The sequence below is a fragment of the Podarcis gaigeae genome (assembly GCF_964106915.1).
Source record: "Podarcis gaigeae genome assembly, chromosome: 1".
Lineage (NCBI taxonomy): Eukaryota > Metazoa > Chordata > Lepidosauria > Squamata > Lacertidae > Podarcis > Podarcis gaigeae.
The window spans coordinates 86,913,011-86,936,308 of record NC_139678.1 but is presented as its reverse complement, the minus strand read 5'-3'; the positions used below and the strand labels follow the sequence as shown (position 1 = coordinate 86,936,308).

General features: G+C 43.9%; 1 protein-coding gene across 26 annotated transcripts in view; it reads right to left on the bottom strand.

Moving 5' to 3' along the window:
• TNS1 (tensin 1) overlaps positions 1-23,298 on the bottom strand; it is a 330,451-nt gene that overhangs the window by 206,911 nt on the left and 100,242 nt on the right. For 21 of the 26 annotated variants that reach the window (XM_083727739.1, XM_083727772.1, XM_083727782.1 and 18 more), the window contains exons 2-3: positions 21,986-22,100; positions 233-270 (exon numbers count right to left, since the gene is read on the bottom strand). In XM_083727739.1, the coding sequence (XP_083583865.1) occupies positions 233-270; positions 21,986-22,100 (153 nt within the window). Of the gene's footprint in view, positions 1-232; positions 271-397; positions 764-21,985; positions 22,101-23,298 lie in introns of those variants that run through there. The other 5 variants (XM_083727778.1, XM_083727756.1, XM_083727776.1 and 2 more) reach the window with 5 other exon arrangements.

Sequence of the window (23,298 nt, the reverse complement as noted above, 5' to 3'; positions counted from 1 at the left end):
GAGGAACAATCACAGCATTTTCTTTTTCAAAAAAGATAAACAAAGTACAGAAGCAGGAGGGCGAGAGAAAGAGAAAGAGAAAGAAGGAGAGGGGAAAGGAGAGCAACAGAAGTTCCCTGTTCCTCATCCAAATGGCTTTTCAAAGAAGATTCCCATCAGACAGAAGGCAAAGGTAGCACAAACCGCAATGTTGTTGTAAGACAATGAGAGTAGGAACAAGGCGCTCTCTTACCTTGGCTTCACATTTCTTGTGACAGGAGAGCTTGCAACCTGTACGGGAAACAGAAAAGGAGCGGGGAGGGGAGGGGAGGGGTGGAAGAAGAGAGAAATGAAAAACAAGAAATCTTACGTTTCAAACCGAAACATTCAAGAAACTGGGGAAGAAAAGGGGCCTCACCCAGGGAAAAAACGGAAGCAAGGCAAGAAGGAACAGATGAGCAAATCCCCCCCCTCCAAAAAAAAAAAAAAGAGGGAGGGAAAATCACCAAAAAAAAAAAAAACTCCACCCAACCCTAGACTGTGCTACAAAAGGAGCCGCTTCCAGGCTTTCTGAACAACTCCTGCGAGAAGGGGGAGAAAGGCTACACACCACACGCAGGAGGGAGGGAAGGCAGAGGGAGGGGGGAAGTAACCCTCTCGGCACGCTGGCACCTAGCCAAAGATAGCCCAGGCTGCACAGGTACGCGCCAGCCCGCTCCGACAGCTCCAGTCCTGGGGATAATACTAAGCACATTGTTTGGGAGCTGCCTGCCAGCCCACTGCGCTGTCAGAGGCTGCCCTGAGGCTGTGCATTTTTCCCCTATTTCCACCCCTCCTTTCGTGACTAAACTTCACACACACACACACACACACACCACACACACAAATGGGCCGAGCCCTCCCTCTTTTGGGGAGTCATGTTTCTAAGTCGTTAACTCCAGCAAGAATGTTGAAAATGTACAGGCTATGCTCCCCTCCTTAGGAGGCAGCATCACTTTACGGTTGTATGGATTTGGAACAGGACCAGGAAAAGAAAAGAAGGGGGGATTGTTCCTCCCTCCTCCCACTGTCCCAAAAAAAAAAAACAGCTTAGGAAACAAAAGGATGAGCGTTCTTGGCCTAATTTTCTCATCTCACCTTGCTTTGCTTTGTTCAAATGCTTGTTGCAAAAGCTCACTGGACAGCAAGGCAGCAAAGTCATTATCTTATTATATTGGCTGTTCAGGCTGGAGAAAGTCCATACAATCCATTTCCACATAAGAGCCCATTTTGTTCCTATTTTGCAGAAGAAGAACTGAGGACATGGAAGTAGGATTGCTCCAGGCCAACCACTAAAGTCCTAGTCTGCTCAACTAACCAATAAGACAAACCAATTCACAAGGAATGTTACATTTGAAAGTACTGTACCATGATTCAGCAAAGGGCCTCTCATCCCACTCTGCTTTTGAACTGTGGCTTCTTTGGCATCCGCATCTAATGTGGAGCTCACTGCCCTCTGCAGCCAACCCCAGCAGTCTCCACTCAGGTAAGACCAGCAACAAGTGAAAGAGGAAGACTATGGACTCATTCATGCTGTTACTTCATATGGATGGCAAGCTTCCTGTGCCTCCATTCATTCTCTGCTGCCCATATAACATTCTCCCTCAAAATCACTGCTTACAACACTTCCCCCTCCCACAATCCAGATTTCCTCATACCCTCACCTTTTCAGAATATCCCTGGTGTAAGAAAATCTAGATTGACAGAGGGGAAAGCGTGGAAAGGCAGTGATTTGGAGGAGAACGTAAAATGGACAATGGACGCTTAAAGGAGCTATGGGAAGCTTACTACCCACATTGAACACAAGCATGGAGAAGCCCCTTGTTCCAAAGACTGCTCTAGTTGGCATCATGATAACAAGCTCTTCCCAATCAACTCACATCATAAAATGAGCAGAAAGGTGAGTACTTTATTATGCCTCCTATCCCTTCTAATAAGAGCTGTGGTTGAGAGTTGAAGCTGAACATATTTTAACTAGAAATCTGCCACCACTGCTTAGCTGTGCAGACATAGGCAGGCTTTGCAGCCAGGTAAGGATTCAAACCACTGCCATCTCTGGTCCAAGTCCAGCTTTCTATCTCCTACAAGAGGTGTGGGCAACCTGGTGCCCTCCAGATGTTGCTGAACCTCAGAGCCCATCATCCCAAACACCTGGCAAGGGATATAGACCGCTGTCTTATACTGATTTGGCCCATTGGGTCCATCGAATTCAGTAGCGTCTGTTCTGATTGGCAGCAGCTTTCCGGGATTTCAGGCATAAGTATCCCACCTAAAGATGTGGGGGAATGAACCTGGGACCTTCTGCATGTTAGGCAAACAGTCTGTCCCTGAGTTGCATCCCTTCCACATGGGCTCAATGGAAACAGGAATTCAAAAGTATATTGAGAGCCACCATCATCCCCCAGTCCAGCCCTACAAAACACCAGCTCATCTTAGCCGAAAGGCTAGGAGAATGTAATAACAAACTTCACCTAGATGATAAAGGTAAAGGTAAGGGGACCCCTGACCGTTAGGTCCAGTCGTGGATGACTCTGGGGTTGCTCATCTCGCTTTACAGGCTGAGGGAGCTGGCGTTTGTCTGCAGACAGTTTTTCCAGGTCATGTGGCCAGCATGACTAAGCCACTTCTGGCAAACCAGAGCAGCGCACGGAAACGCCATTTACCATCCCGCTGGAGCGGTACTCATTTATCTACTTGCAGTTTGATGTGCTTTCGAACTGCTAGGTGGGCAGGAGCAGGTACCAAGAAACGGAAGCTCACCCGGTCAAGGGGATTCGGACCACCAACCTTCTGATCGGCAAGCCCTAGGCTCTGTGTGATCAAAATCCTCACAAGCTTGAGGATGAAGTGAAGATGGGGGGAGACTAGGGGGGGAGATTTTTTTTTTTCATGCTTAAACTGGATTGAGGCTTTAGAAAATGTTTTATGTTAAAAAAGAAAAGCCCAAGATAGAGCAAAGCCAGATGCATTGCTTTTGCTCCTCTCTAAGGTTTTGAAGTTGTGTGAGCATAGAGCAGTTACAGAAAGCCCTGCAAGGAGACTGTGTGCATTTCAAAGTACCTTCTATAAAACATTCCATGTGGGACGGGGAGCATGGTGGACTCCTGAACAATAAATGCATATATGGAATGTCATGGGAATGCCTTAATTCCACAAGCACATGTTCTCCCTGCCTCCCTAACCCAGCACACTGGTAGAGATCTTGAGCTCCTGATAAAAATCACTTCCCAGTGCCATCCAATTTTGTCTGGGAAAGAGAGCTCCCAACCCAACTTGCAAGGCCAGCTTAGTACCATCTGTTTGCAGCTCTTTGCATTTCCATGTAAATGCCCCAGTAATTTCAGGTTTACCCAATATGGGTAAAGTGCAGGAAATCAGATTTGTTCAAACTGCTCCATTTGGGGTTGCAGGTTATTTATTTTGGTGCTTTGGGGTGGGTGAATCAATTGTCACTTTCTGCTGCTCCCCTTTTCATGTCCACTACTTCTTCAATGCTTTCACTTCATAACTGGTATGCTCCTGAATAGAGGTTCTTTTTTCCCCCCAATCCCTCTGATTTGCACAAAAACAGAAAACTGCACAAACAAACCACATTAAAAAAATTCTGTACCAGATATCCCGGGCAGCAATCTGAAAAGTCGGTGCTGAGAATGTACAATTGCTTTCATTTCTTTTTTTCAACAGAAAGGAGTGAAAGGAGCATAGCCATATATCAGATTTGCACAAAAACCAAATGCTGCACAAGGAAATCTACAAGTGCCTGGCTGTGTGCTTTTGCACAATTCTGGGGCAGGGAAACACTAAAAGGAATGTCTTTTATGAGCAATAAGGACTGAAGCTGTTCCTATTATACAAATTCAAATACGTGCAGATGTGGTCTATTCTGGTCTAAACCGAATGGAGGGAAAGTGGATAAATAGCTAAAAATGCCCAAAGGTGGACAAGCCTAACCATAAATTATTTAGGTTGTAGAATTCAGTATTTCTTGACACACAATCTGAATTGTCTAGGTGCATAATTTATTTTATTCCATATTGAACATACATGGTGCTGTCCAAGTGATAAACTTAGTGGAGGCAAATAACAGCTTGCTTTCACACCAGCCCCTTTTCTTTCAAATTTGCATCATTCATTCACTCATTCATTGATATTACAAAGAATTGAAACAACATCACTGCCAAACCGTTGCAATCCAATACTTCTCCTGTTGTTCTTCCATCCTTCTTTGGTTCATAGCACTTTTTTTAAAAAATGTAGTACATTTCCTATCCATCAGGAAGTAGCAAAGCTTTATTACAGCAGCTAAGAGGAGCTATTGTGGGTGGAGATGTACCAACATTTCCTGGTTGCACTGCCTTCCATGAGTGCCAGGCTACGCTTTTATTTTATTTTATTTTATTTTATTTTATTTTATTTTATTTTATTTTATTTTATTTTATTGTTTGTTTGCTTGCTTGCTTGCTTGCTTGCTTGCTTGCTTGCTTGCTTGCTTGCTAAATCTGTATCCCAGCTTTGCCAAATGGTCTCAAAGCAGCTATGGGTCCTGCAGTGTGGTTCCTCCCACCATTGCTTTAAAAGGCAAATGCTGAAATTAAAATATTTTTTTAAAATTCCTTTGACGCATTCCGTCACACTTTTTAATATAACGTTTTCTCTTCCTATCAGTGCACAACAGCACAAGCATGTTTAATATAAAGAGGAGGAGGAGGAACTGAAGAAGTGAAGAAAGAGAAGGAAGAGAGGCAGCCAGCCAACCGTTGCCGCCACTGGGGAAGAATAACTGCATCGACAGAACTGGACTCCTTACCCCAGTTGAGATCAAGCACTGGAGAGACTGTCCAAACTTGCCACAGTCAAAACAACAGAGGGCAAAGGAACCCCAAGGCAAGCAGAGGAGACAGGGAATGGAACACACACACAGGGAGAGAGGGCTCACCCACACTTGTCCCATGTTTTCTTCTGCTTGTTCCTGCTTTCTAGACATGGGTCCAAAGGGTTTCCAAAGGGTTTTTCTTTCATCCTGCCACTTTCCCCAGGAAAACCCACTGTTTACTGCTGAATCGGAACAAACACCAATTCGCAGAAAACCCAGTTCAGGTTTGTAAACAGCGATCCACCAGTAAACAACAGGTTTTCCCAGGGAAAGTGGTGCTGCAAAAGAAAAAAACCTATCGGAACTGTGCCTAGAAAGCACAGCACAAGCGGTAGCAGAGACAAGCCCACAATTACCAAAGGAAAGGGCCAACCAGGAATGGAATGCACCCGACTACTGTCCTGGTACAAAGAACATGCCAATAACCACACCACGCTTGCCTTATATTCTAGGAAATGTCCGGCTGAAGCAAACAGAGCTTCCTTCTGATTAAACATACCCAGGATCTTGCTTTAAGGCCTAAGTCAGCCATACCCATCCTCTTCTGCCTTCGCTGTGGGAACAGTCTCAGTGAAGACAGCAAAGGGGAATATGTTGCACTAGATTATGTGCCGTGTGGTACCATCGTTTGTATATTATTTGTAGCTTACTGCCGAAGAACCATAGTATGGCTTGCAAACCAACAGTGACCATCTGCTGGCCAGGTGTAGTTACAGGGCCACCAGTTGCTGGACCAGTCATAGGAATCTGGAGTAGGGAGGCAAGGGAATGCCTGCCTCCCCTGGATGAACCAAAAAATGTAAGGCCTCAGCTGCACTATAGATTTAAAGCAGTTTCATGGCTTCCTCCCGAGAATGCTGGGCCAGTGCTGAAGCTACGTATAAGCTAAACAAGCTATAGCTTAGGGCCCCACTCTCTTGGGGGCCCCCCAAAAAAATTTAAAGGGAAAAAATTGTATTTCACTATTAATATACTTCTTCTTAATTGTATTTCAGTTCAACAATTACTTTGATAAAATACATATTTTGTTATGTGCAAATGGCTTTAGATACCTATTAGGTCCATCAATTACCATATAGCATACATTCAACACAAAAAACAGTTATAATTTGTTGTTGACAGAGGACAGCTGGGCATATAAAGGGTGCCATTACCTTCAATAGCTTAGGGCCTCATCAAACCTAAACCCGGCCCTGCTGGGAACTGTAGTTTGTTAAGAGTGCTGAAAGTTGTTAGAGTTGTAGAATTGGAAGGGCCAAGAGGGTCATCTAGTCCAACCCCCTGTGACGCAGGAATCTTTTGCCCAATGGGGCTCAAACCCACAACCATGAGATTAAGAGCCTTATTCTCTACCAACTGAGCTATCATTGTTAGGAGACCCCTATTCCCTTCACAGAGCTAAAATCCCCAGAACTCCCTGGGAAGAAGGGTTGATTGTAGCACTGTGAGGGGAAGTGAATGAAGTCGTAGCAATGACTGGAATTTATGAAGCCAGTCTAGACAATTAAATAAAGAGAAGGGTAGAACACGACACAACTATTGTCTGGAGAAAGAACCTCTTGGTCCATTTATCACAGGGGCAAGGGGGACTGTAGCAGAGAGCATGATTTAAGCCAGTCTTGCAAAGTAACTGTTATATCCATTTTGCTGGGAGTTCTGTATGGCATTCCGGCAGCACAGTCCAGTGCTGTTTGTTATCCTGACATGTTGGGTTTTTGTTTTGCTTTTTAAGGAGAAATGCATGGAATTGTGAAGTTGATTGCAGCAGCAGTGCAATTAATTAAGGGCGGATGGGTGAATAAAATCAGGGAAAGAATGGAGTATTTCATTTGCAGATGGAAGGATATCATCAAGATTATTTGGAAACTTACTGTAAACACATTAAAAAGTTAACAATAAAAGATTAAATTCAGCAGTAAGAAATACTGAGATATTGGGCCTTCTTGGTAGTGGCACTCACCCTGTGGAACACCCTCCCATCAGATGTCAAGGAAGTAAGTACGTATCCTATTTTTAAAAGACATCTGAAAGCAGCCCTGTTTAGGGAAGTTTTTAATATTTAATGCTGTATTGTTTTTAACACTCGATTGGGAGCCGTCCAGAGTGGCTGGGGAAACTCAGCCAGATGGGCGGGGTATAAATAATAAATTATTATTATTAAATTTTTATTATAAAACTGACAAAAAATAAGATATGGGGGAAATTTGAATATTTAGTGGAAAAGAAATTAACAAAATCAACCATGGCAGAGGTGGGAGTCAATACCAATTCTGCATTTTGTATTTGAAGTATTGTTATTCTTTCAAAATGATTAATTTTTTAAAAGAGAAGAAGGACATCATCAAAACACGAAGTGTGCCCAATGAATGAGAGGTCTACCAATGGAGAAACCATGGAGAGGGAGAGCTGGTTAAGAGTTACTCAAAGGCCAGGTCTACTAAGCCTCACCACTCAGGCACCAGATATACCAAAAATGGAAGATCTGTTACCTGGTAGTAGTTATATGTATAGATACTTGATGTGCTCTATTCCCACCCACCCATCTTCACCCCATGTACACCCAACATGCCCGAATACTACCCCTTTCTGTTTACAGGAAAAACAAAACAAATAACACTGGGCAACAATTTTTTTACTTTTTGAATGTTGTCTAGATTTCTACAACTGATTTAGGGTATTTTTGCACTGCTGAATCAGAAAATGGCATCCGCTTCTCTCCATCAGGTCAGGTTTTTGAGCTATGTTGATTTGAAAAAAATCAGATCTTGTAACAAAATCGATTACATTTTTGTGGCATTATCAGCTGATTTTTGTCAACACATATCACCCTAAATATGTTTTTAAGAGAAAAAATGTTTTTCCAACAACATATATTGATTACCTGATAGAAACATTGATTACTGTAAACTGAATGGTGGGCATTGATAAAGGTAAGTACACGTAAATTGCATGTTGCTTCACCATTTTTCAAACTTCAGGGCTTGAACTTCCGTTTCTTGGAACTCCTGGAATGCTCAGTGGCAGGGAGGTCTCTCTTCAGAGTCCAACAGTAGTCAGCCATCATTACTGTGTCCCAGCGACGCTGATACCTGGTCTCCATCTCTTTCATGTCCTGATGGAATCTCTCCCCCTGCTCGTCACTCATTAAACCCAGGTTCTCAGGAAACCGGTCCATATGTGAAAATAGGTAGTGCATGTTGCAGCCCAGGTTTCTGAAAGCAGTCAGCATGTTGTTGACAAGTTCTGTGTGGTTTCTGGCCTTATTGTTGCCGAGAAAGTTCTTCACTACCAGAACAAATGCCTTCCACACTTCCAGTTCCACTTCGTTCATTGAGTTTCCGAACTCTGGATCTCTGATGAGCTGACGGATCTGAGGACCGTCAAAGATGCCAGCTTTCAACTTCTCCATGGTCAATCCTGGAAAAGCCTGGCACAAGTAAGTGAAGCAGTCACCATCCTTGTCCAGAGCCTTGATGAACTGCTTGATTAAGCCGAGCTTGAAGTGCAACGGTAGGAAGAGTATTCTGTTTCTGTCCACCAGAGGGTCATTGATGATGTTCCTTTCTTTGCAAGGCACCAATTCCTCCCGCACAGGCCAGTCCTTCTTCGTGTAATGCTGAGCACGGTCCCTACTATCCCACATGCACAGAAAACATGGGTACTTGGTGAAGCCAGACTGTTGTCCCAACAAAAAGTTCACCATCTTCAGGTCAACACAAATAAAACACTTATGCTGATTATAACCAATTTTCTCCAGCACATACTTCACCGCTTTATAGTTCTCCTTCAGTGTAGTCGAGTGAGCCAGGGGTATAGAGGCAAACTGGTTGCCGTTGTGTAGCAGAACACATTTCAGTGATTGCTTGCTGCTGTCAGTGAACAGTCTCCAATCTTTGGGTTCATACTGTGGCACTCCAAGCTTGAGCAGAAGCTGCGCAATATCTGCACAGTACACCAAGTCCTCCTCTTCCGAGAAAAAACGGAGGTGCTCTTGATGCCTGTTGTGGAAGAAGCTGATGCGAGCACTGTCAGAGAGGAGTTTTTTTCCCTTCAATCTGGATGCCAACAGTTCGGCAGAGTCCTTTGACAAGCTGAGGTCGCAAACTAGATCATTCAACTCCTTTTGGGAAAATGGATGTGGAGCATCATCTTCAAGAACCACTTCTTCTTCTTCATGTCCTTCAACACTGGAGGCATCTTCGTCACTAATGTCAGGAAGGAAGTTCTCCAAAGATAGGCACTGGAATTTCATCACAATGAGCTACAGGACAACATGCTGATTGAAGATCAGGATATTTGAGGCTGCTCCGGTTCTTTCTGTTGATCCCAGTCACATCAACAGCGCAGAAGTAGCAGTCAGTGACATGGTTTGTTGGCTCCCTCCAAACCATGGAAATTCCAAAGTTCAGACTCCTCTTGCCATTGGTCCACCCACGTAGAGTCTCGGTGCATGCCTTGCGCACCATGTGTGGCACCCAAACTTTATCCTGGTCACCAAGTTTAATACCCAAATAAGCATGGTAAGCAACTTTATGCTTTGCCGCACCAATTTATGGTAGATTTTGAGGTTTTATGACTTCAAACTGATCCCTTTTTGACATAATCACCCAGAACTATCGGACCTGAATACTTCTTGTCATTAAAATAATAATTTCCAATCAAAACAATTATTCAACATGGCATTTTACCCCCACCAACTTCTTCTAAAATGCTCCACACAAGCATACATGTGAACAAAAACATAAAGAAGACATGTGGCCATTGCTCAAAAACTTGACCTGATTGAGCAAAACCAATGTGATTTTTGGATTCAGCGCATCAGATTCGTCCTAAATCAGCTGAAAAAAAAATGCAGACAACAAATTTGTTGTTGACCAGTGTAATCAATCAGTCCTGTTTCCATGGGGCTCAGAAATAACAGGACAAACAACAAACATGATATAGCACCTTGTGATTTTGCATGATTTTGAGGGTTTAGTTCCTAATTTTGCTCTGACAAAGAAGCAGCCCTGCATCTCCACCCAACTGTGGCCTGGTAACTAACAGCATACACCAGCACAATTTTTCAGATTTTTGTGGCTGAGTTACTTTGACAATATACAAGTGACATATCATCATTTGGCCCATGGTGAATTTCCTGGGTGGCCTTCATTGCTAAACAAGATGTTCACCCTCACAGTGGAGGAAGGTATGCATTTAAGGTTTATTGCTCTGTTAATATTTAATGTGTCACTAGCTGATCGCGAGCTCCATTGGATGAGCACTTAGCAAAGAGGAGATTCTAATGCACATAGCTACATCCAGCACAAACTTTGCCTTCGCTAAAGAGATCTTGCGGTGTATGTACACCAATCTGGCTATAGAGCATTTCAAAGCACATTGTGAACATTTTCTCATAAATCCATATAATGGTCCTATAAGGTACTCCAGAACTGTTGTTCTTACTTTGAAGGTAGGTGTCTGCGTGTATTGGGGCTTTAAAGGGGAGAAGAGATTTCCCTAAAGCCATCTCCCTGTACAGCTGAGGGGAGACTTGAGTTTACAGCAGTAGTACTAGTCCAGCCATTTAAAAAAATAAATCAAAATCTAGCTTCATCTTTGGTAAAGAGCCTGTTGTTTATTCATGGTACAGATGATAAGAAAGGGGACGCTTGGCTCCCTCCCTACACTATTCCTAATAAATCTTATGGCTATGTACAGTTTAAAAAGACTCTCTTGCTGTGTAATTCTTTCCGGGGAAATATGGTTTAATACGGAGGCACTGACTTTTATTATAATGGGAATGAATATAGCTGGGTGTCAAGTCGAACTAGCACCTACTTTAACCCGGATTAAGTGCTGCACACCAGCACAGAATTCACTCTAGATGGGGATGTGGCCCTGTCGAGGGGCAACATTTCCAGATTTATGCACTGCAAAGTCCCACTCCATTCCCCTTTCCTCCCCAGCCCACCCCTGTGAAGCCCAAAACTTTGGTATGTTGCCAGCAAAGCCTTGGGTTGGGTCAAGTTCAATCACCCCAGAGCGGTTTACATTGGCGGCTGCAGCCCTTGCCAGAAACAGCATCTGTTACTTTGATACACAAGACAGCCATTGTTCTTAGCAAGGAAAGGTTACAGGAGCAGGGGATTGCTATACAGGATATGTTACCTTTGCATTTTTAGGCCAAGATTTGAACAGTAGAGAAAACCTGGCCTAGCAGTGAGCATAAGAGGAGCAGGAGCCAGGGCACTTGGACTCTCCTCAGCCCTCTCTGTCCTTCCCTTAAAAAAAAAAAATAAGAGAGAGAGACTTGGGACAAGAATGCAGCCAAGTCCAGACTTGTTAACTGTACTTTTCTGGGAAGTGGGCTATCAGTATCTGGGCTGATCTACCCCTCCCAACAGTTTTTGAATGTTATCCATGAAACTCTCTTTGTTCTGCTTAGCCTTATCTAAAGTGGATTTATTATACTTTAGTTTGTTCTGCAATGCCTCCCCAATGTTACCACATTATTGCTATAGCACAACAACAATAAACCAGAACAATTATGTGATATGCACTGACTGAAAATGAAGCAGTGTGATCGCCCCATGCGGAATAAAAGGGACACCTGGAGGGACTCAAAAGAAACAAGATTTGCAGCAGGTAGCAAAAGTGACAAAAGGGAAGACTCCCAAGGAAGTGAGCCTATGCTGACAGCCTTAGCTCTGTTGTTCAGAAGAACTCACTGCTGCTTAACGTCCAAGTCCAATTTAAAGTGCCGACCCTGACCTTTAAAACCCTAAATGATTAGGGGTCAAGTTACTTGCATCCATATGAGCCTGCCCATCTTGCAGGTGCACCACTGGGTACCATCAGGCTTGAGGGAATGCAGGAAAGGGAAGGACCTTTTCAGCAGTGATCCCTCACCTATGGAACTCCTTCTCCCAGGAGTTATGTTTGGCTCCTTTCCAGTTTTATTTTAGGTAGGCCCTAAATATATATATTTTTCAACCCACCTTTGGTTAGGTAGCCAGTAGGGTTTAAAACCTGGTTTTATTATTGCTATTGGAATGGTATCTGATGTTAGAGGCTGTCGTGTTATCACATACCGGTATGCTGTTTTTGCTTTGTGCTGCTCTGTTGGTTTTTAAATTTTTAAAAAGTTCTAATATATAGGTGGTTTTAATTATGCTGTTACAATTTTTTATTGAAAGTGGTTTTGAAAGGACCTTGGTCCTGAAAAGGGGCCCCACAGTCACTCAAATGAAAAAGATATATAAAAATTTAAAACAATATCAGATATCTTTTGACAGCTTTGTTTTCAACAAAAATGTATGGACGCAATCCAAACATATGTAAATATTAAAATATCTCTTCCAGGGTTCTTGCCTTTGCTTGCAAAATGAGTCAAAGGGTGGGGGACTTCACGGTCAGGACACTGAATGTGACAGCCAGCAAATGATTCCAGAGCAATACATATTCACCCAAATGTCATATCTTGACCATAGCATGCATACTTAATCTTGAAAAGCTGAACAGGCCTAGAAAGGGGCACTTCAGTTCCCTGCTCTATACGCAACCTCTCTGTGTATAGGTTCCTATATAAACTATCTAGTCATCCTGAGCCTTCCTACCAACCTTTTCAGCTGATCAGAAGTGGACAGAGGCTGGTGGATTCCAGTCAATTTCTCTCTCTCTCTCTCTCTCTCTCTCTCTCTCACACACACACACACACACACACACACACCTATCCCCACAAGAATTGATGAATTTTCACTGAATTCCTTTGTAAAGGCTTATAGCCAAGCCCCCAGCATTCAATTTTTCTTAAATACCTCAGTTGTCAACACAGCCAACTTAATATTTCCAAGTTTCATGACAGAGTAATATGACCATCATGACTAGAATTATGCAAACCATCAAGCTTCTTTCTTCTTCTGGACTGTTATGGTCTTCAGACCTGCATAATTCAAAGGAGTTTGTTTGTTTTTTGTTGTTGTTGTTTTGAGAGGCACGTTAATAGGTGTATAATTCTGTTTTGATTAATCAATAGGTGCATAATGTCCAGTTGCAACTAGAAATGAACAGGAAGGTTAAAAACCCAAAGCTATTTAGTTTTAACATTCTTATACGGTCTTTCTGAAATAGGTCACCCAAGGCAATCTACAAATATGCCAAAACCAAATGACACCAAGACAGCCCACCAGCTAAGCAGCATGCAGGATCTCAGGGCTACACATAAAGCTGTAACACAATGCACTGTGGGGACAATGAAGCCCATAGCCTGTGCTGTAGTTTCTGCTGGTGCTGTGCACCAACCTACTGCCTAAAAAGTGCAGCAGTGCTGAAGGGTTACATGCACTACATCACTCAGGGTAGGATGGAGGTGGATCTGCCCAAGCACATCATTGTGTGCCTGCCTATAGAACATCTGGCTGCTAACAGCTGCTGCAAGACCAGCAGTTATTCATTGCAAGAAGATTGCCGTTACACAATTGCATGCAAACTACTCCAACTCAAAATGATCAGGTTGGAAAAAAAGGTGCTTAATTGAGTGAGGGCTCAGTGAATGATATCTGGGAAAATAAAAATAAGACACCTTAGTGCTGTGTTTGATCATATCTGGATTTTCCAACTGCAAGCAGTAGGGTTGATTTTATGACTGCCATTATTAAGCATTTGCTACTATTTGTACTGCTTTGTTTTTACTGCAATTAATTATAAGTTTGCAGATTTAATTGTTGTTGCTATATGCATTATTGGGCACCCGAGTATCCCTAGTGGTTGAAGGTGCAGGATATACATTATGCAAGCAAACAAATACAATTGTGTCAAGTGCTGGCTTATGAACTAGGTGACTTTTGGGTCCTTTCCAGCCATACAATTTAGTGGAGCATGGCAATGGCATGATAATGACTGGAACTGTGTTATGATAAGATGCAACCATGGCACCACCTCTAGCCTGGCACACACTAGCATGCAGTGTTTGGGTGGCCACTTAAAATGGCACTGCATTGTGGGTGGGGGCAGAGAGCTGTTCCATATGTCCTGTTGTTCATGTACCACTGCTCATCCTGAGAATCTGGCTATTATCTCCAGATTCTCCTAACTTTGGTTAGGAGCAGGAGGAGGGAACAGACTCCATTTAGCAGCTGCCAGTGGCACTGCAGAAAGAGTCAGATAAAGGCTATCCTGTTTCCACTGCAACATTATAGCTTCTCTCTTTCTCCATGCTACTCAAGAGCCACTCAAAGGGAAGCACATTGAAAGGTTCAGAGAACCCAAATCGCTGAAGAACTGCCAAGAGGTACGGTAATCCAAATTCCCATTGGTGCCAAGTCCTTAAAGCCAGAGGAGAAGCAGCTCCATTCCTCTTGAATTCATTTATTCTTGTTTAATTTTAATTGTTTTTCTACAGCATTTTTAGCTGATTTTCATTCCTACAGCATAAAGCTTTACCATTCTTATCTGGAAATGGACAGTAATGGCCTCCTGGGAGTAGAGAAAAGCACTCTGGAATTACAAGCATCTGAGAACTTCTCCAGAAACACTTGTGTTTGTTAATATTTTACCCAAATTAAGCTCTCATTTCTGATACAGTCCAGTCGCTTGTAATGCAACTAATGACCAAGAAATGTTTGCAAATAAAACCAGCAGCTATTAGCTCTCCAGCAGAACAGGAAGCAGCAAGTGCTGTTTCGGGTCATATGAGATGCTGACGCATAAATAGGCAAGTTACAGGAAATCAGTGTTGTTTAGCAGGCAAAATACTGGGTTTCAGCTTTTAGAAGAATTCAGTTCCTATATCCATGTTCCTAATTTAATCGCTGCACCATCAAGTGATGACTTGCAAGTCTCAGTGAGTCAGCTCACATCCAAGACTGCAAATGGAACTTCCAAACTACCTCAAACTATTTCAAGACACTCATCTTTTGAAAACCATGGGTTCCATTTATACATTCACCCACATGTTGAGAAATATGAGTGATGCACGCTCATGTATGAGCCAATCCTCGGTGGGACAAGTCATCGCCCTTCAGCTTCCCCCTTTGTTAAATGTGAGCTCAGGTAACGTTGCAAGCAAAGGTGGAGGGCAAGCAACATTAAAGGTTGTCACACACTTTGTGCAAACCAAAACAAACCAAAAAGTGGCACAGCACAGAGAAAAAGATGGGAAGGGCAAGACTTGTGCCTAGCTTCAGTAAACAATAGCTTATAAAGTCGAAAACATACACATCAATGCTACACAAATATAATAGAACTTATGAGCAATCCAGTTACTTAAAAAGTGAGGCAGACTAGCCACCTTCGCCATCAGTGTTTTCAGATTGCTTGCTTCTGGAGAGTTATCAAAAGCTGGAGAAGACAACCTCTTTAATTTTTGTGTGCCTGCTTCTGGAGCTTTCTCTTAAACTTCCAGCTGCTTGACTAAGATGGACTTCTCCTGAAAGCTCCCATCATCTTCCACCTCCTCCTCCTCTCCCAAATTCTGCCACCTTCTCTGCCCCTCTGGAGCAGCAGAACTGTCAGAGGCTTTATTTATCTCAGGCGGTAAAGGCTTCCTAGTGCTCATGCTCAGAAAAGAAGCTCACAAAGTAGCAAGTGGGGACCCCTGGTGGAGCCCACTTATGCTCTCCCAAATATTTCTAATTTAATGGATGTGCCACTGAAATTTTGGTTTGCAGAACAAGCCAGACTACCAGTGCCTTCTTTGGGGCTTCCTGCTTAGATGCAAGAGGGGCTGTGGCTGCTCCCTTCCACACTGCAGCCAGGGTAGGACGTGTAAGCGGCATGCAACGGAGGGAGAGAAGCCTGAATCAGCCCAGATTTCCAAGCAAAGACTGGTGGCTTAATCAGCCCTCAGGCATTCTCTGCTGCTGCGCTTGTTTCCTGCCTGAGGGAACACAGGAAGCGGGCATTGTTGAAGTCTCAATAAGCATTTCCTCCTTGTCTGAGACATCGGAAAGAGAACTGTGCACCTGACCAGGTCCGATAAAAAGAACTTGGCTGAACATATGAACACAACTCGCTGCCCAGTGACTTCCACCTGATCTGTATCAGCTGTGTCAGACTGACAGCGTGAGCTGCTGGGGTCTGCAGTGGGCCATCCCATTCCTTCCGGCACATGTGCGCTCTTCTGAGTCACATGCAAGACGGGAAGGTAATGACCTCCCATTCCTGCAGTAACCTCCTGCTCAACTCTACTCATCCATGTTATTTGTGCAGAAGAATCCTTCCCCTCCCAGAGACCATCCTTCTACCAGCGACAAAACCCATTCTGGCTGAGAGTGCAGGAGTTTCTAAACTTACAGAGCAGTGCACTACGCAAATATGAAACAGTCAGAGCTACCTTTAGCTAAAACTGTAACGTGATGGCTTGAATGAATGCCTCCAAGTTTCTTTCTCTTTTCCACCTTAGACTCTGGTTATTTTTTTAAGAGCTACTAAACTGAAATGCACTGCTTGCTCTGCCCTCCACAGAGACCACCGAGGGGCAGTTCACACAACCATCCTGTGTTCAAAACATGGACAAGATGTGGAAGTGATTCATCACAAAGTGGCAGCCATGATTTTGCATGTTATCGCTCAACTCACTTTCAAAAGGTTTGGAGAGGGTGCAAAGTCAAAGGCTATGCGATGATGAACCACTCACAAGCTGAATGCAGCATGAATGTTTTGAGCCCTAAGCTATATATAAAACAGTAAAATAAATAAACAAGTTAAAACTATAAAAAGCAGACTCTTCTGCTAAAGCCAAAGGGTTGCAGGGCCTCAGCCATGAGTCAATTCTTATCCCACCTAACGTTTTAAGTTATGTGTTATGTGCAGGAATGTAACAAAAAGTGGGAGGGCAAACAGAGGCCTTCCAACAGAGGAGGGAACTGTTCCATCCTAAGCAGGTGGGCTATTTCCCTAAACATTTTCTCCCAAACCTTTATAATAATAAACCCCAGGTGCCCATCTCAGCTCTTTCCAAGCTTGCAGGAAAAGCTCTCCTTGTCTTACTGGGTGAAAGGAAGCTTTTTATTTTTCAAAATGGACCTGGGTTGGGGTTTTGACAGAGCCAGAGATAGGGCTTTGGTGTTAAGGAGTCGTGCCTCCAATATGAAACATGGACTGCAGCTGAGAGAATACATTTAGCTGGAAAGCTCTCTTTGTGGGGCGCACACGGATCCTGATTTAGGCTAAAAATCAGTCAAGAGCAGATTTCAAAGGCGCCAGAAGGGGGGGAAAGGGGGAGAAGAATTGTGTGCTGTCAGTGTTCACTCAATTAGCATTTCAAACATGGCAGCAACATCCTAAGCAAATATAATTAAAGTGTGCTCTGGAAGGGATGTTTATTTTAAGGGGTTACTAAATACGATGGTATATATGTGCATGTGTGTGTCTGTGTGTATTTGATGAAACACAGTAGGTCAATTCACATCCCAGCTCTTTCCTAGAAAGTGCTGCCAGATCTTTAACATTCATTGCTTCTATTTTAAATGTGTGTGATATGTTCCAACTTGTATAGCTAGCCTGGACTGTATGAGAGCCCAGATGAAGGCTAGGGGGTATATCACATACTTGTTCTTGAAAGAGTGTTAAAAACAGAAGCAGCAAATGTTAAAAGAGCTGTAGTGAATTATTAAGAGTGGGAATTAGCCTATGACAGGGATGGGAAACCCCAGGTTCTAGAGGCAGATATGGCCCTCCAGGCCTCTCTGTCTGGCCCTTTGAACTCTCCCCAAGCCACATCTCTAGCAGGCCTTGCTTCCTGCCCAAAATGTTCTGCCTGACTAGAATGTGTCCCTGAAATTTTATAATGTCTCTTGTTTTCCTGGATGGAGGACAGAAAGGGATATGTGAGAGAAAACAGCTTATTATACAAAGGAAGGAATGTGTGGAGTGTTAGGGGAGGGATAGTACCTCTGGTGGGGGACACAGTGTGTTCTTTCTGGGGTAGTTTGTCCACCTTTGGTCACCCACCCTGTGACTCCTAGAAGCTATCAGCATGTGACAGCAGCCACACCCCAGGAAGTGTCTTCAACTGGCTGGCTAAACCAGGTGAAGAAGAAGAGTTTGGATTTGATATCCCGCTTTATCACTACCCAAAGGAGTCTCAAAGTGGCAAACATTCTCCTTTCCCTTCCTCCCCCACAAGAAACACTCTGTAAGGTGAGAGACTTCAAAGAAGTGTGACTAGCCCGAGGTCACCCAGCAGCTGCATGTGGAGGAGCAGGGAAGCGAACCCGGTTCCCCAGATTACGAGTCTACCACTCTTAACCACATGCTCTCAGGTGAGCATGGCCAATGGGTCTTAAACCCTCGGTGAGTTAGGGACTTCCCCTGCATGAGAAAACAGGCTCTGGCAGATTGAGCAGATGAGACCAATAGAGGGTCCAACAGTCAAGAAGGCAGTTTCTGTATGTGCTGTAGAGGGAAGTGAGGAGTGAGGGGCAGGTGGGGCTTGGCAACCTAGGAAGGTAGCTCATCTAGGAGAAGGGAAACTCTAATCCTTAACCTCCGCTGCATTGCAACTATACACATTTGTGAGAAGGGCTTGAGGAGTAATCTCCAAGGAAAAATCCGTACCAGCTGCCTTGCAGGACATCTTCAGTAGGAGAAAAGGATAAGTATAAAATGTGGTCCCTTCCAACTCTACAATTCTATGAATCTATAAAAGCTGCAGTGGAGCCCCCAAGGTGCCTTGTATGCCCCCTTCCAGCAACTGCTGCAGCCAAGCTGGTGTCAAATGTACTACTCTGCTTTTTTTGGAGCACATCAACAAGTTAAGAGAGCTGTCTTGTTGTCTGTACACCCTGGGAAGGTCACCCAGGTGCTGCCAACGCAGCAAAAACAACATAGGAGGCAGCAGCTACTAGTTACCAGTCTCTACAGCCACAGCGGACACTGTGATTCTCCGGCAGTTTGACTTTGTCCCCATTGTCTTACAAGGCAGACAGATGCTGACAAAAATACAAAGCTAAGAGTCACATTCATTGCCCCGTCCACTTTTACCTCTAGCTCTGCTCACCACTGGCACCTGGCCCTCGGAAGGATATCCAGAAAGGAATGCAGCCCTCAGGCTGAAACGGGTTCCCCACACCTGACATGCTGCATGCCACCCACCACTGGCCTATCTCATTCAGTGTGTTCTAGAACATAACAGTGAATTATCAGAGGCTAGAATGTTCAAAGTCTAAAAGTCATTTGCCAAAATCTCCATGTAGCCTACAAGCATAGAGTACTTTCCCAACTCAGCTACCTTTTCCCCCTTCCCAACAACCAACCAGGCAACCAGCATGTCCTGCCAACTGCACTCCATCCTCTGCTTCTTGCCACTCACCTGCCACCTTGAACTACACTGCTTCCTTCCCCAGCCCAAACCAAGTTCCCCTGTGACTACCTATGTTTGAAATCCAAAGAGTCCACATCACTGCGACCAAAGCCAGCACTTCATCCTCTACTCCAGGGGTCATGGGAAAACTTGTTCTTCAGCAGTCCCCTAAGCATGTAAAGCCCACAAGGAGCTGCTTTTTGCAGCTCTGCTTCCATCGACAGTTGACGCGCTCAGATGTTATGTTTGGCTCACAAGACCAAGAGTGGGTGCCCCCCTCTTGTACCATAAGGGCTGGTCCACATGTCAAAAGAAAGCAGAACAAGGGTGCGTCTTGCATTTATTTTCTGGGACTTGTGGATCTCATGCATTGCACATGAGAGTCCCACTTCCCAAGTCTCACTTCCCAAGTCAAAGTGCAGGTGAGGAAGGAGCATGAATTACTCATGTTTCCACTTTGCCATCTTTTTTGCAATAGGTAACATGGCTCTGAAGGAAATACCCTACCAGCAAACTGTGACTTTGCATGGGGATATCTTCACCACGCTCTGTACTAAGCTGCAAAACTCTCAAGGAACAGCCTGGAGTACAAACAGGCTATAAGTGCTTAAACCTGCAGCTACAGGAGTTGCCTGCAATAATTCTTTTTGGGGTCATGATTGCAGAATTTCAAAGCATGTTCTTCTATCTATTGGGCATGATAAAAGCTGAAGTCACTGCCAGCCGAGGAGGACCTAATACCAAATCATTATAAATGCAACACTGAAACATGAAAATCTATTACAAAGGCAACCCATCACATTTTTAAGTGCTTACTGTATTTACCAAGTCCATACTCCGTGTCATACCAATTCAGCAATTCCTGGGGTTCACATGAACACACGGCACATGTGTGGGCTAGCAAAGGGGTTAAGGATCTTTTCAAAATATGTTAGCGGACACACAGAGCACCTAGATGAGTAAATGCTTTGTGAATAGCAGTATTATAGTTAAATATATAGGTATCAGGGAAGCCCACATTTCTATACTTTTTGCTAAAGATTGCACACACACCCTTCAAAAGTGTCCAAGTCTGGTATAGACATTACATCTACCACATGTTTAAGCCCACTGTGTGTTGTTTATGTTCATTTGTAATTCCTACCATGTGCAGCTAGCATGCTGGATCACTTCCACCTCAGAAACCCATTTCCCACATTCCGTGATTGCTGGGCATGGCGAAGTTTTCCTATGAAAGTTCAGAAAGTTCATATGGGAGCAACATCATGGGACGGGTGTTTCCAGGACTAAGGTGAAACTGTAAAGCTCCCTTGTTATTTTTGCTACTGGGTGCTACATGTTGTTTAAGTAATCTTGTTATATTTATAGTACTGAAATGTGGGAGGGTTGTATGTTATTGTATTTTTGTTTTGCTATGTTATTATGAAATTGTCACTATGGTATTGCTTTGTTATGTTATTATGAAATTCTTGCTGTTACTATTTTGCTATGTTATTATGGAATTGTTTTTATAGTGTTCATTTGAAATGCAACTCTGTTTCTTTGTTGCAGGCTGCTATGTGCAGGGGGGGGGGTTTGTGGGAAAGTAGCAAACAAATAAAATGAAAGAATGAATGAATGAATGAATGAATGAATGAATGAATGAATGAACTGCTGAGTCTCATCATGTATCCGTCCAATCAATTGGTGTAAGTGCCAAAGCACCTGAATGTCTGAAGATGATTCTGCACCCATTTTTCTATAGTTGTGCTTGTGCTATTCACAGACCTGAAAACATATGGTCCCCCAGACTTTGCTTTTAGATTCCTAATTTGCCAATTACCAGAAGTGAATTATGCACCACATTCACACCATATCCAAACTTTCCTGGTAAGGAAATTGAATGGAGTGCTATGAAAGTCACCAACATACACCTTCTGGCACCTTTCCTGCCACAACTGAATGCGGGTAATTAACTGCACCAAGCAATGGTTCCATTTCATTCACACAAAGCTACCATGGAACGAAAAGGTAGTAGATGCTAAGTGTGACATCCTGTGGCCAACTGCAAAACTACAGTCACTGAAATACCATTGAGAAGACCTAGGAAGCCTTGGAAACACCATGAAGCGTTATGGTAAAAAGCATTATCTGCATCATTTCACCTCTGCTCCTGCCTCCCCACTGGCTTCAAAATTACCCACAGGGGCTACAAAATGACTATTTACTTCACAATCACCCCGTGTCAACTTACCGCAGTATTGCCATATGGGTGCAGGACACTTCTAGTGTTTAGCCACATAGTGAATTTCAGCGTGCCTATGCTCTCCCATATATCTACGAGTGTCTGCTCTGTTGCATGGTCAGATACTATAGACAGAATGTGTGACAGACATGGTTACACGCACATGGTAGTAAGTTAGAAGCTCATCATTGATTGAGCAGTCATCTGTGGACATCTATTGGAGCTCTAGAACCTCCACATGGTCCCTCCTCCCCACACTTGTAAAATGGGGACATCACTGTTCCTTGCTATAGCTTAGAATTTATCTCTGTATCTCAGATTTATATCCCACCTTTTACCCAGGAAGCAGGACCCAGATCTAGATCTGCTTCGTTTCAGCAAGCTGGTGGCCTCATGTGTGTTCACACTATACTCTTGAACACTGCTTCTTCATTTGGCTGAGGATGGCGAAGATTGTCCAGGGTGCTACATATTTTGGCCAGTACCATTATACAGTTTGTTCACCAAACTGAAGCAGCTCTCCTTCCCCACCCAACGAACGAGCTATATTTCACATTCCAACCTTTCCACGCCCAGCCTCACTCACCTCGGCAGGTGCTACCCTCCCGGGTAATAGCCTGACGACATATCCCACATGGTTTCACTTTCTTGAAGCTCTTCACTTTGAAGGTGTGGGATGTGGATGCTTCAAGGTCCTCAGGCTGCAGGGAGGAAAGGAAAGAGCAACAGCGCTGTTAAAAGAAGTAAAAGTTCTCCATTTCGAAACCAGTGAATGGATTAAGAAATTACTAAGCAGAGTTTGTGGAGTCCCTGCTTTTATCACCAAGGAGAGCCCAACATGCCTCATCTAATGCATGTTATTACTCTTGCAGCACACTACCCAAGCAGTGCCAAAACCTCTCCGGAGAAAGTGAAGCGGTTCTGCCAAGACACTATTGAAAGATCTACAGTGGCTCCCGGTATGTTTCCAAGCACAATTCAAAGTGTTGGTGCTGACCTTTAAAGCCCTAAATAGCCTTGGTCGTGTATACCTGAAGGAGCATCTCCACCCCCATCGTTCAACCCGGACATTGAGGTCCAGTGCTGAGGGCCTTCTGGCGGTTCCCTCACTGCGATGAGTGAGGTTACAGGGAACCAGGCAGAGGGCCTTCTTCGTAGTGGCGCCCACCCTGTGGAATGCCCTCCCATCAGATGTCAAAGAAATAAACAACTATACAGCATTTAGAAGACATCTGAAGGCAGCCCTGTTTAGGGAAGTTTTTTAATGACTGATGTTTTAATGTATTTTTAACCTTCTGTTGGAAGCCGCCTAGAGTGGCTTGGGAAACCCAGCGAAATGGGCAGGGTAGAAATAATAAATTTATTTTATTGTTATTGTTATTGTTATTGTTATTGTTATTACTATGCTACCTAAGCCCAGAAAGGGAGTGATGAAGACAATGTGGCAGCTCCTTGATAATAAAGGGAATTCTCCACACGTCCAGGGACAAACTCCTTTTTGCCAGCCAGGAAATCCACAGAATTTAGAGAAACTGAATGACATGGGAGATCCAACAGCACGTCACACGTGTCTCATTTTGCACAAAGAAACACATGAAGGAAGCAAAGGACCCCAAGTATGTAATGATAGTTTTTACCCTATGTGTGAGGCCCAATAAGCATTTTCATCCCCTAGCTACTGTATTGGCCCGAATATAAGCCACACTTTTTTTTTCCAAATTCCGACCCGGAAAAGTTAAAGTGCAGCTTATATTTGCAGCCTTACAAAAACTGGCTTTTTGATCAGCTGTGAGGTGGTGCACTGTTGCAGGGAGCCATTCAGCTGGTCTGCGATAGCGGCGGTGTTGGAATTGGCAGAGCTTGGCTGCGGCACTCGGGACCACACAGGCTCCGGATGTG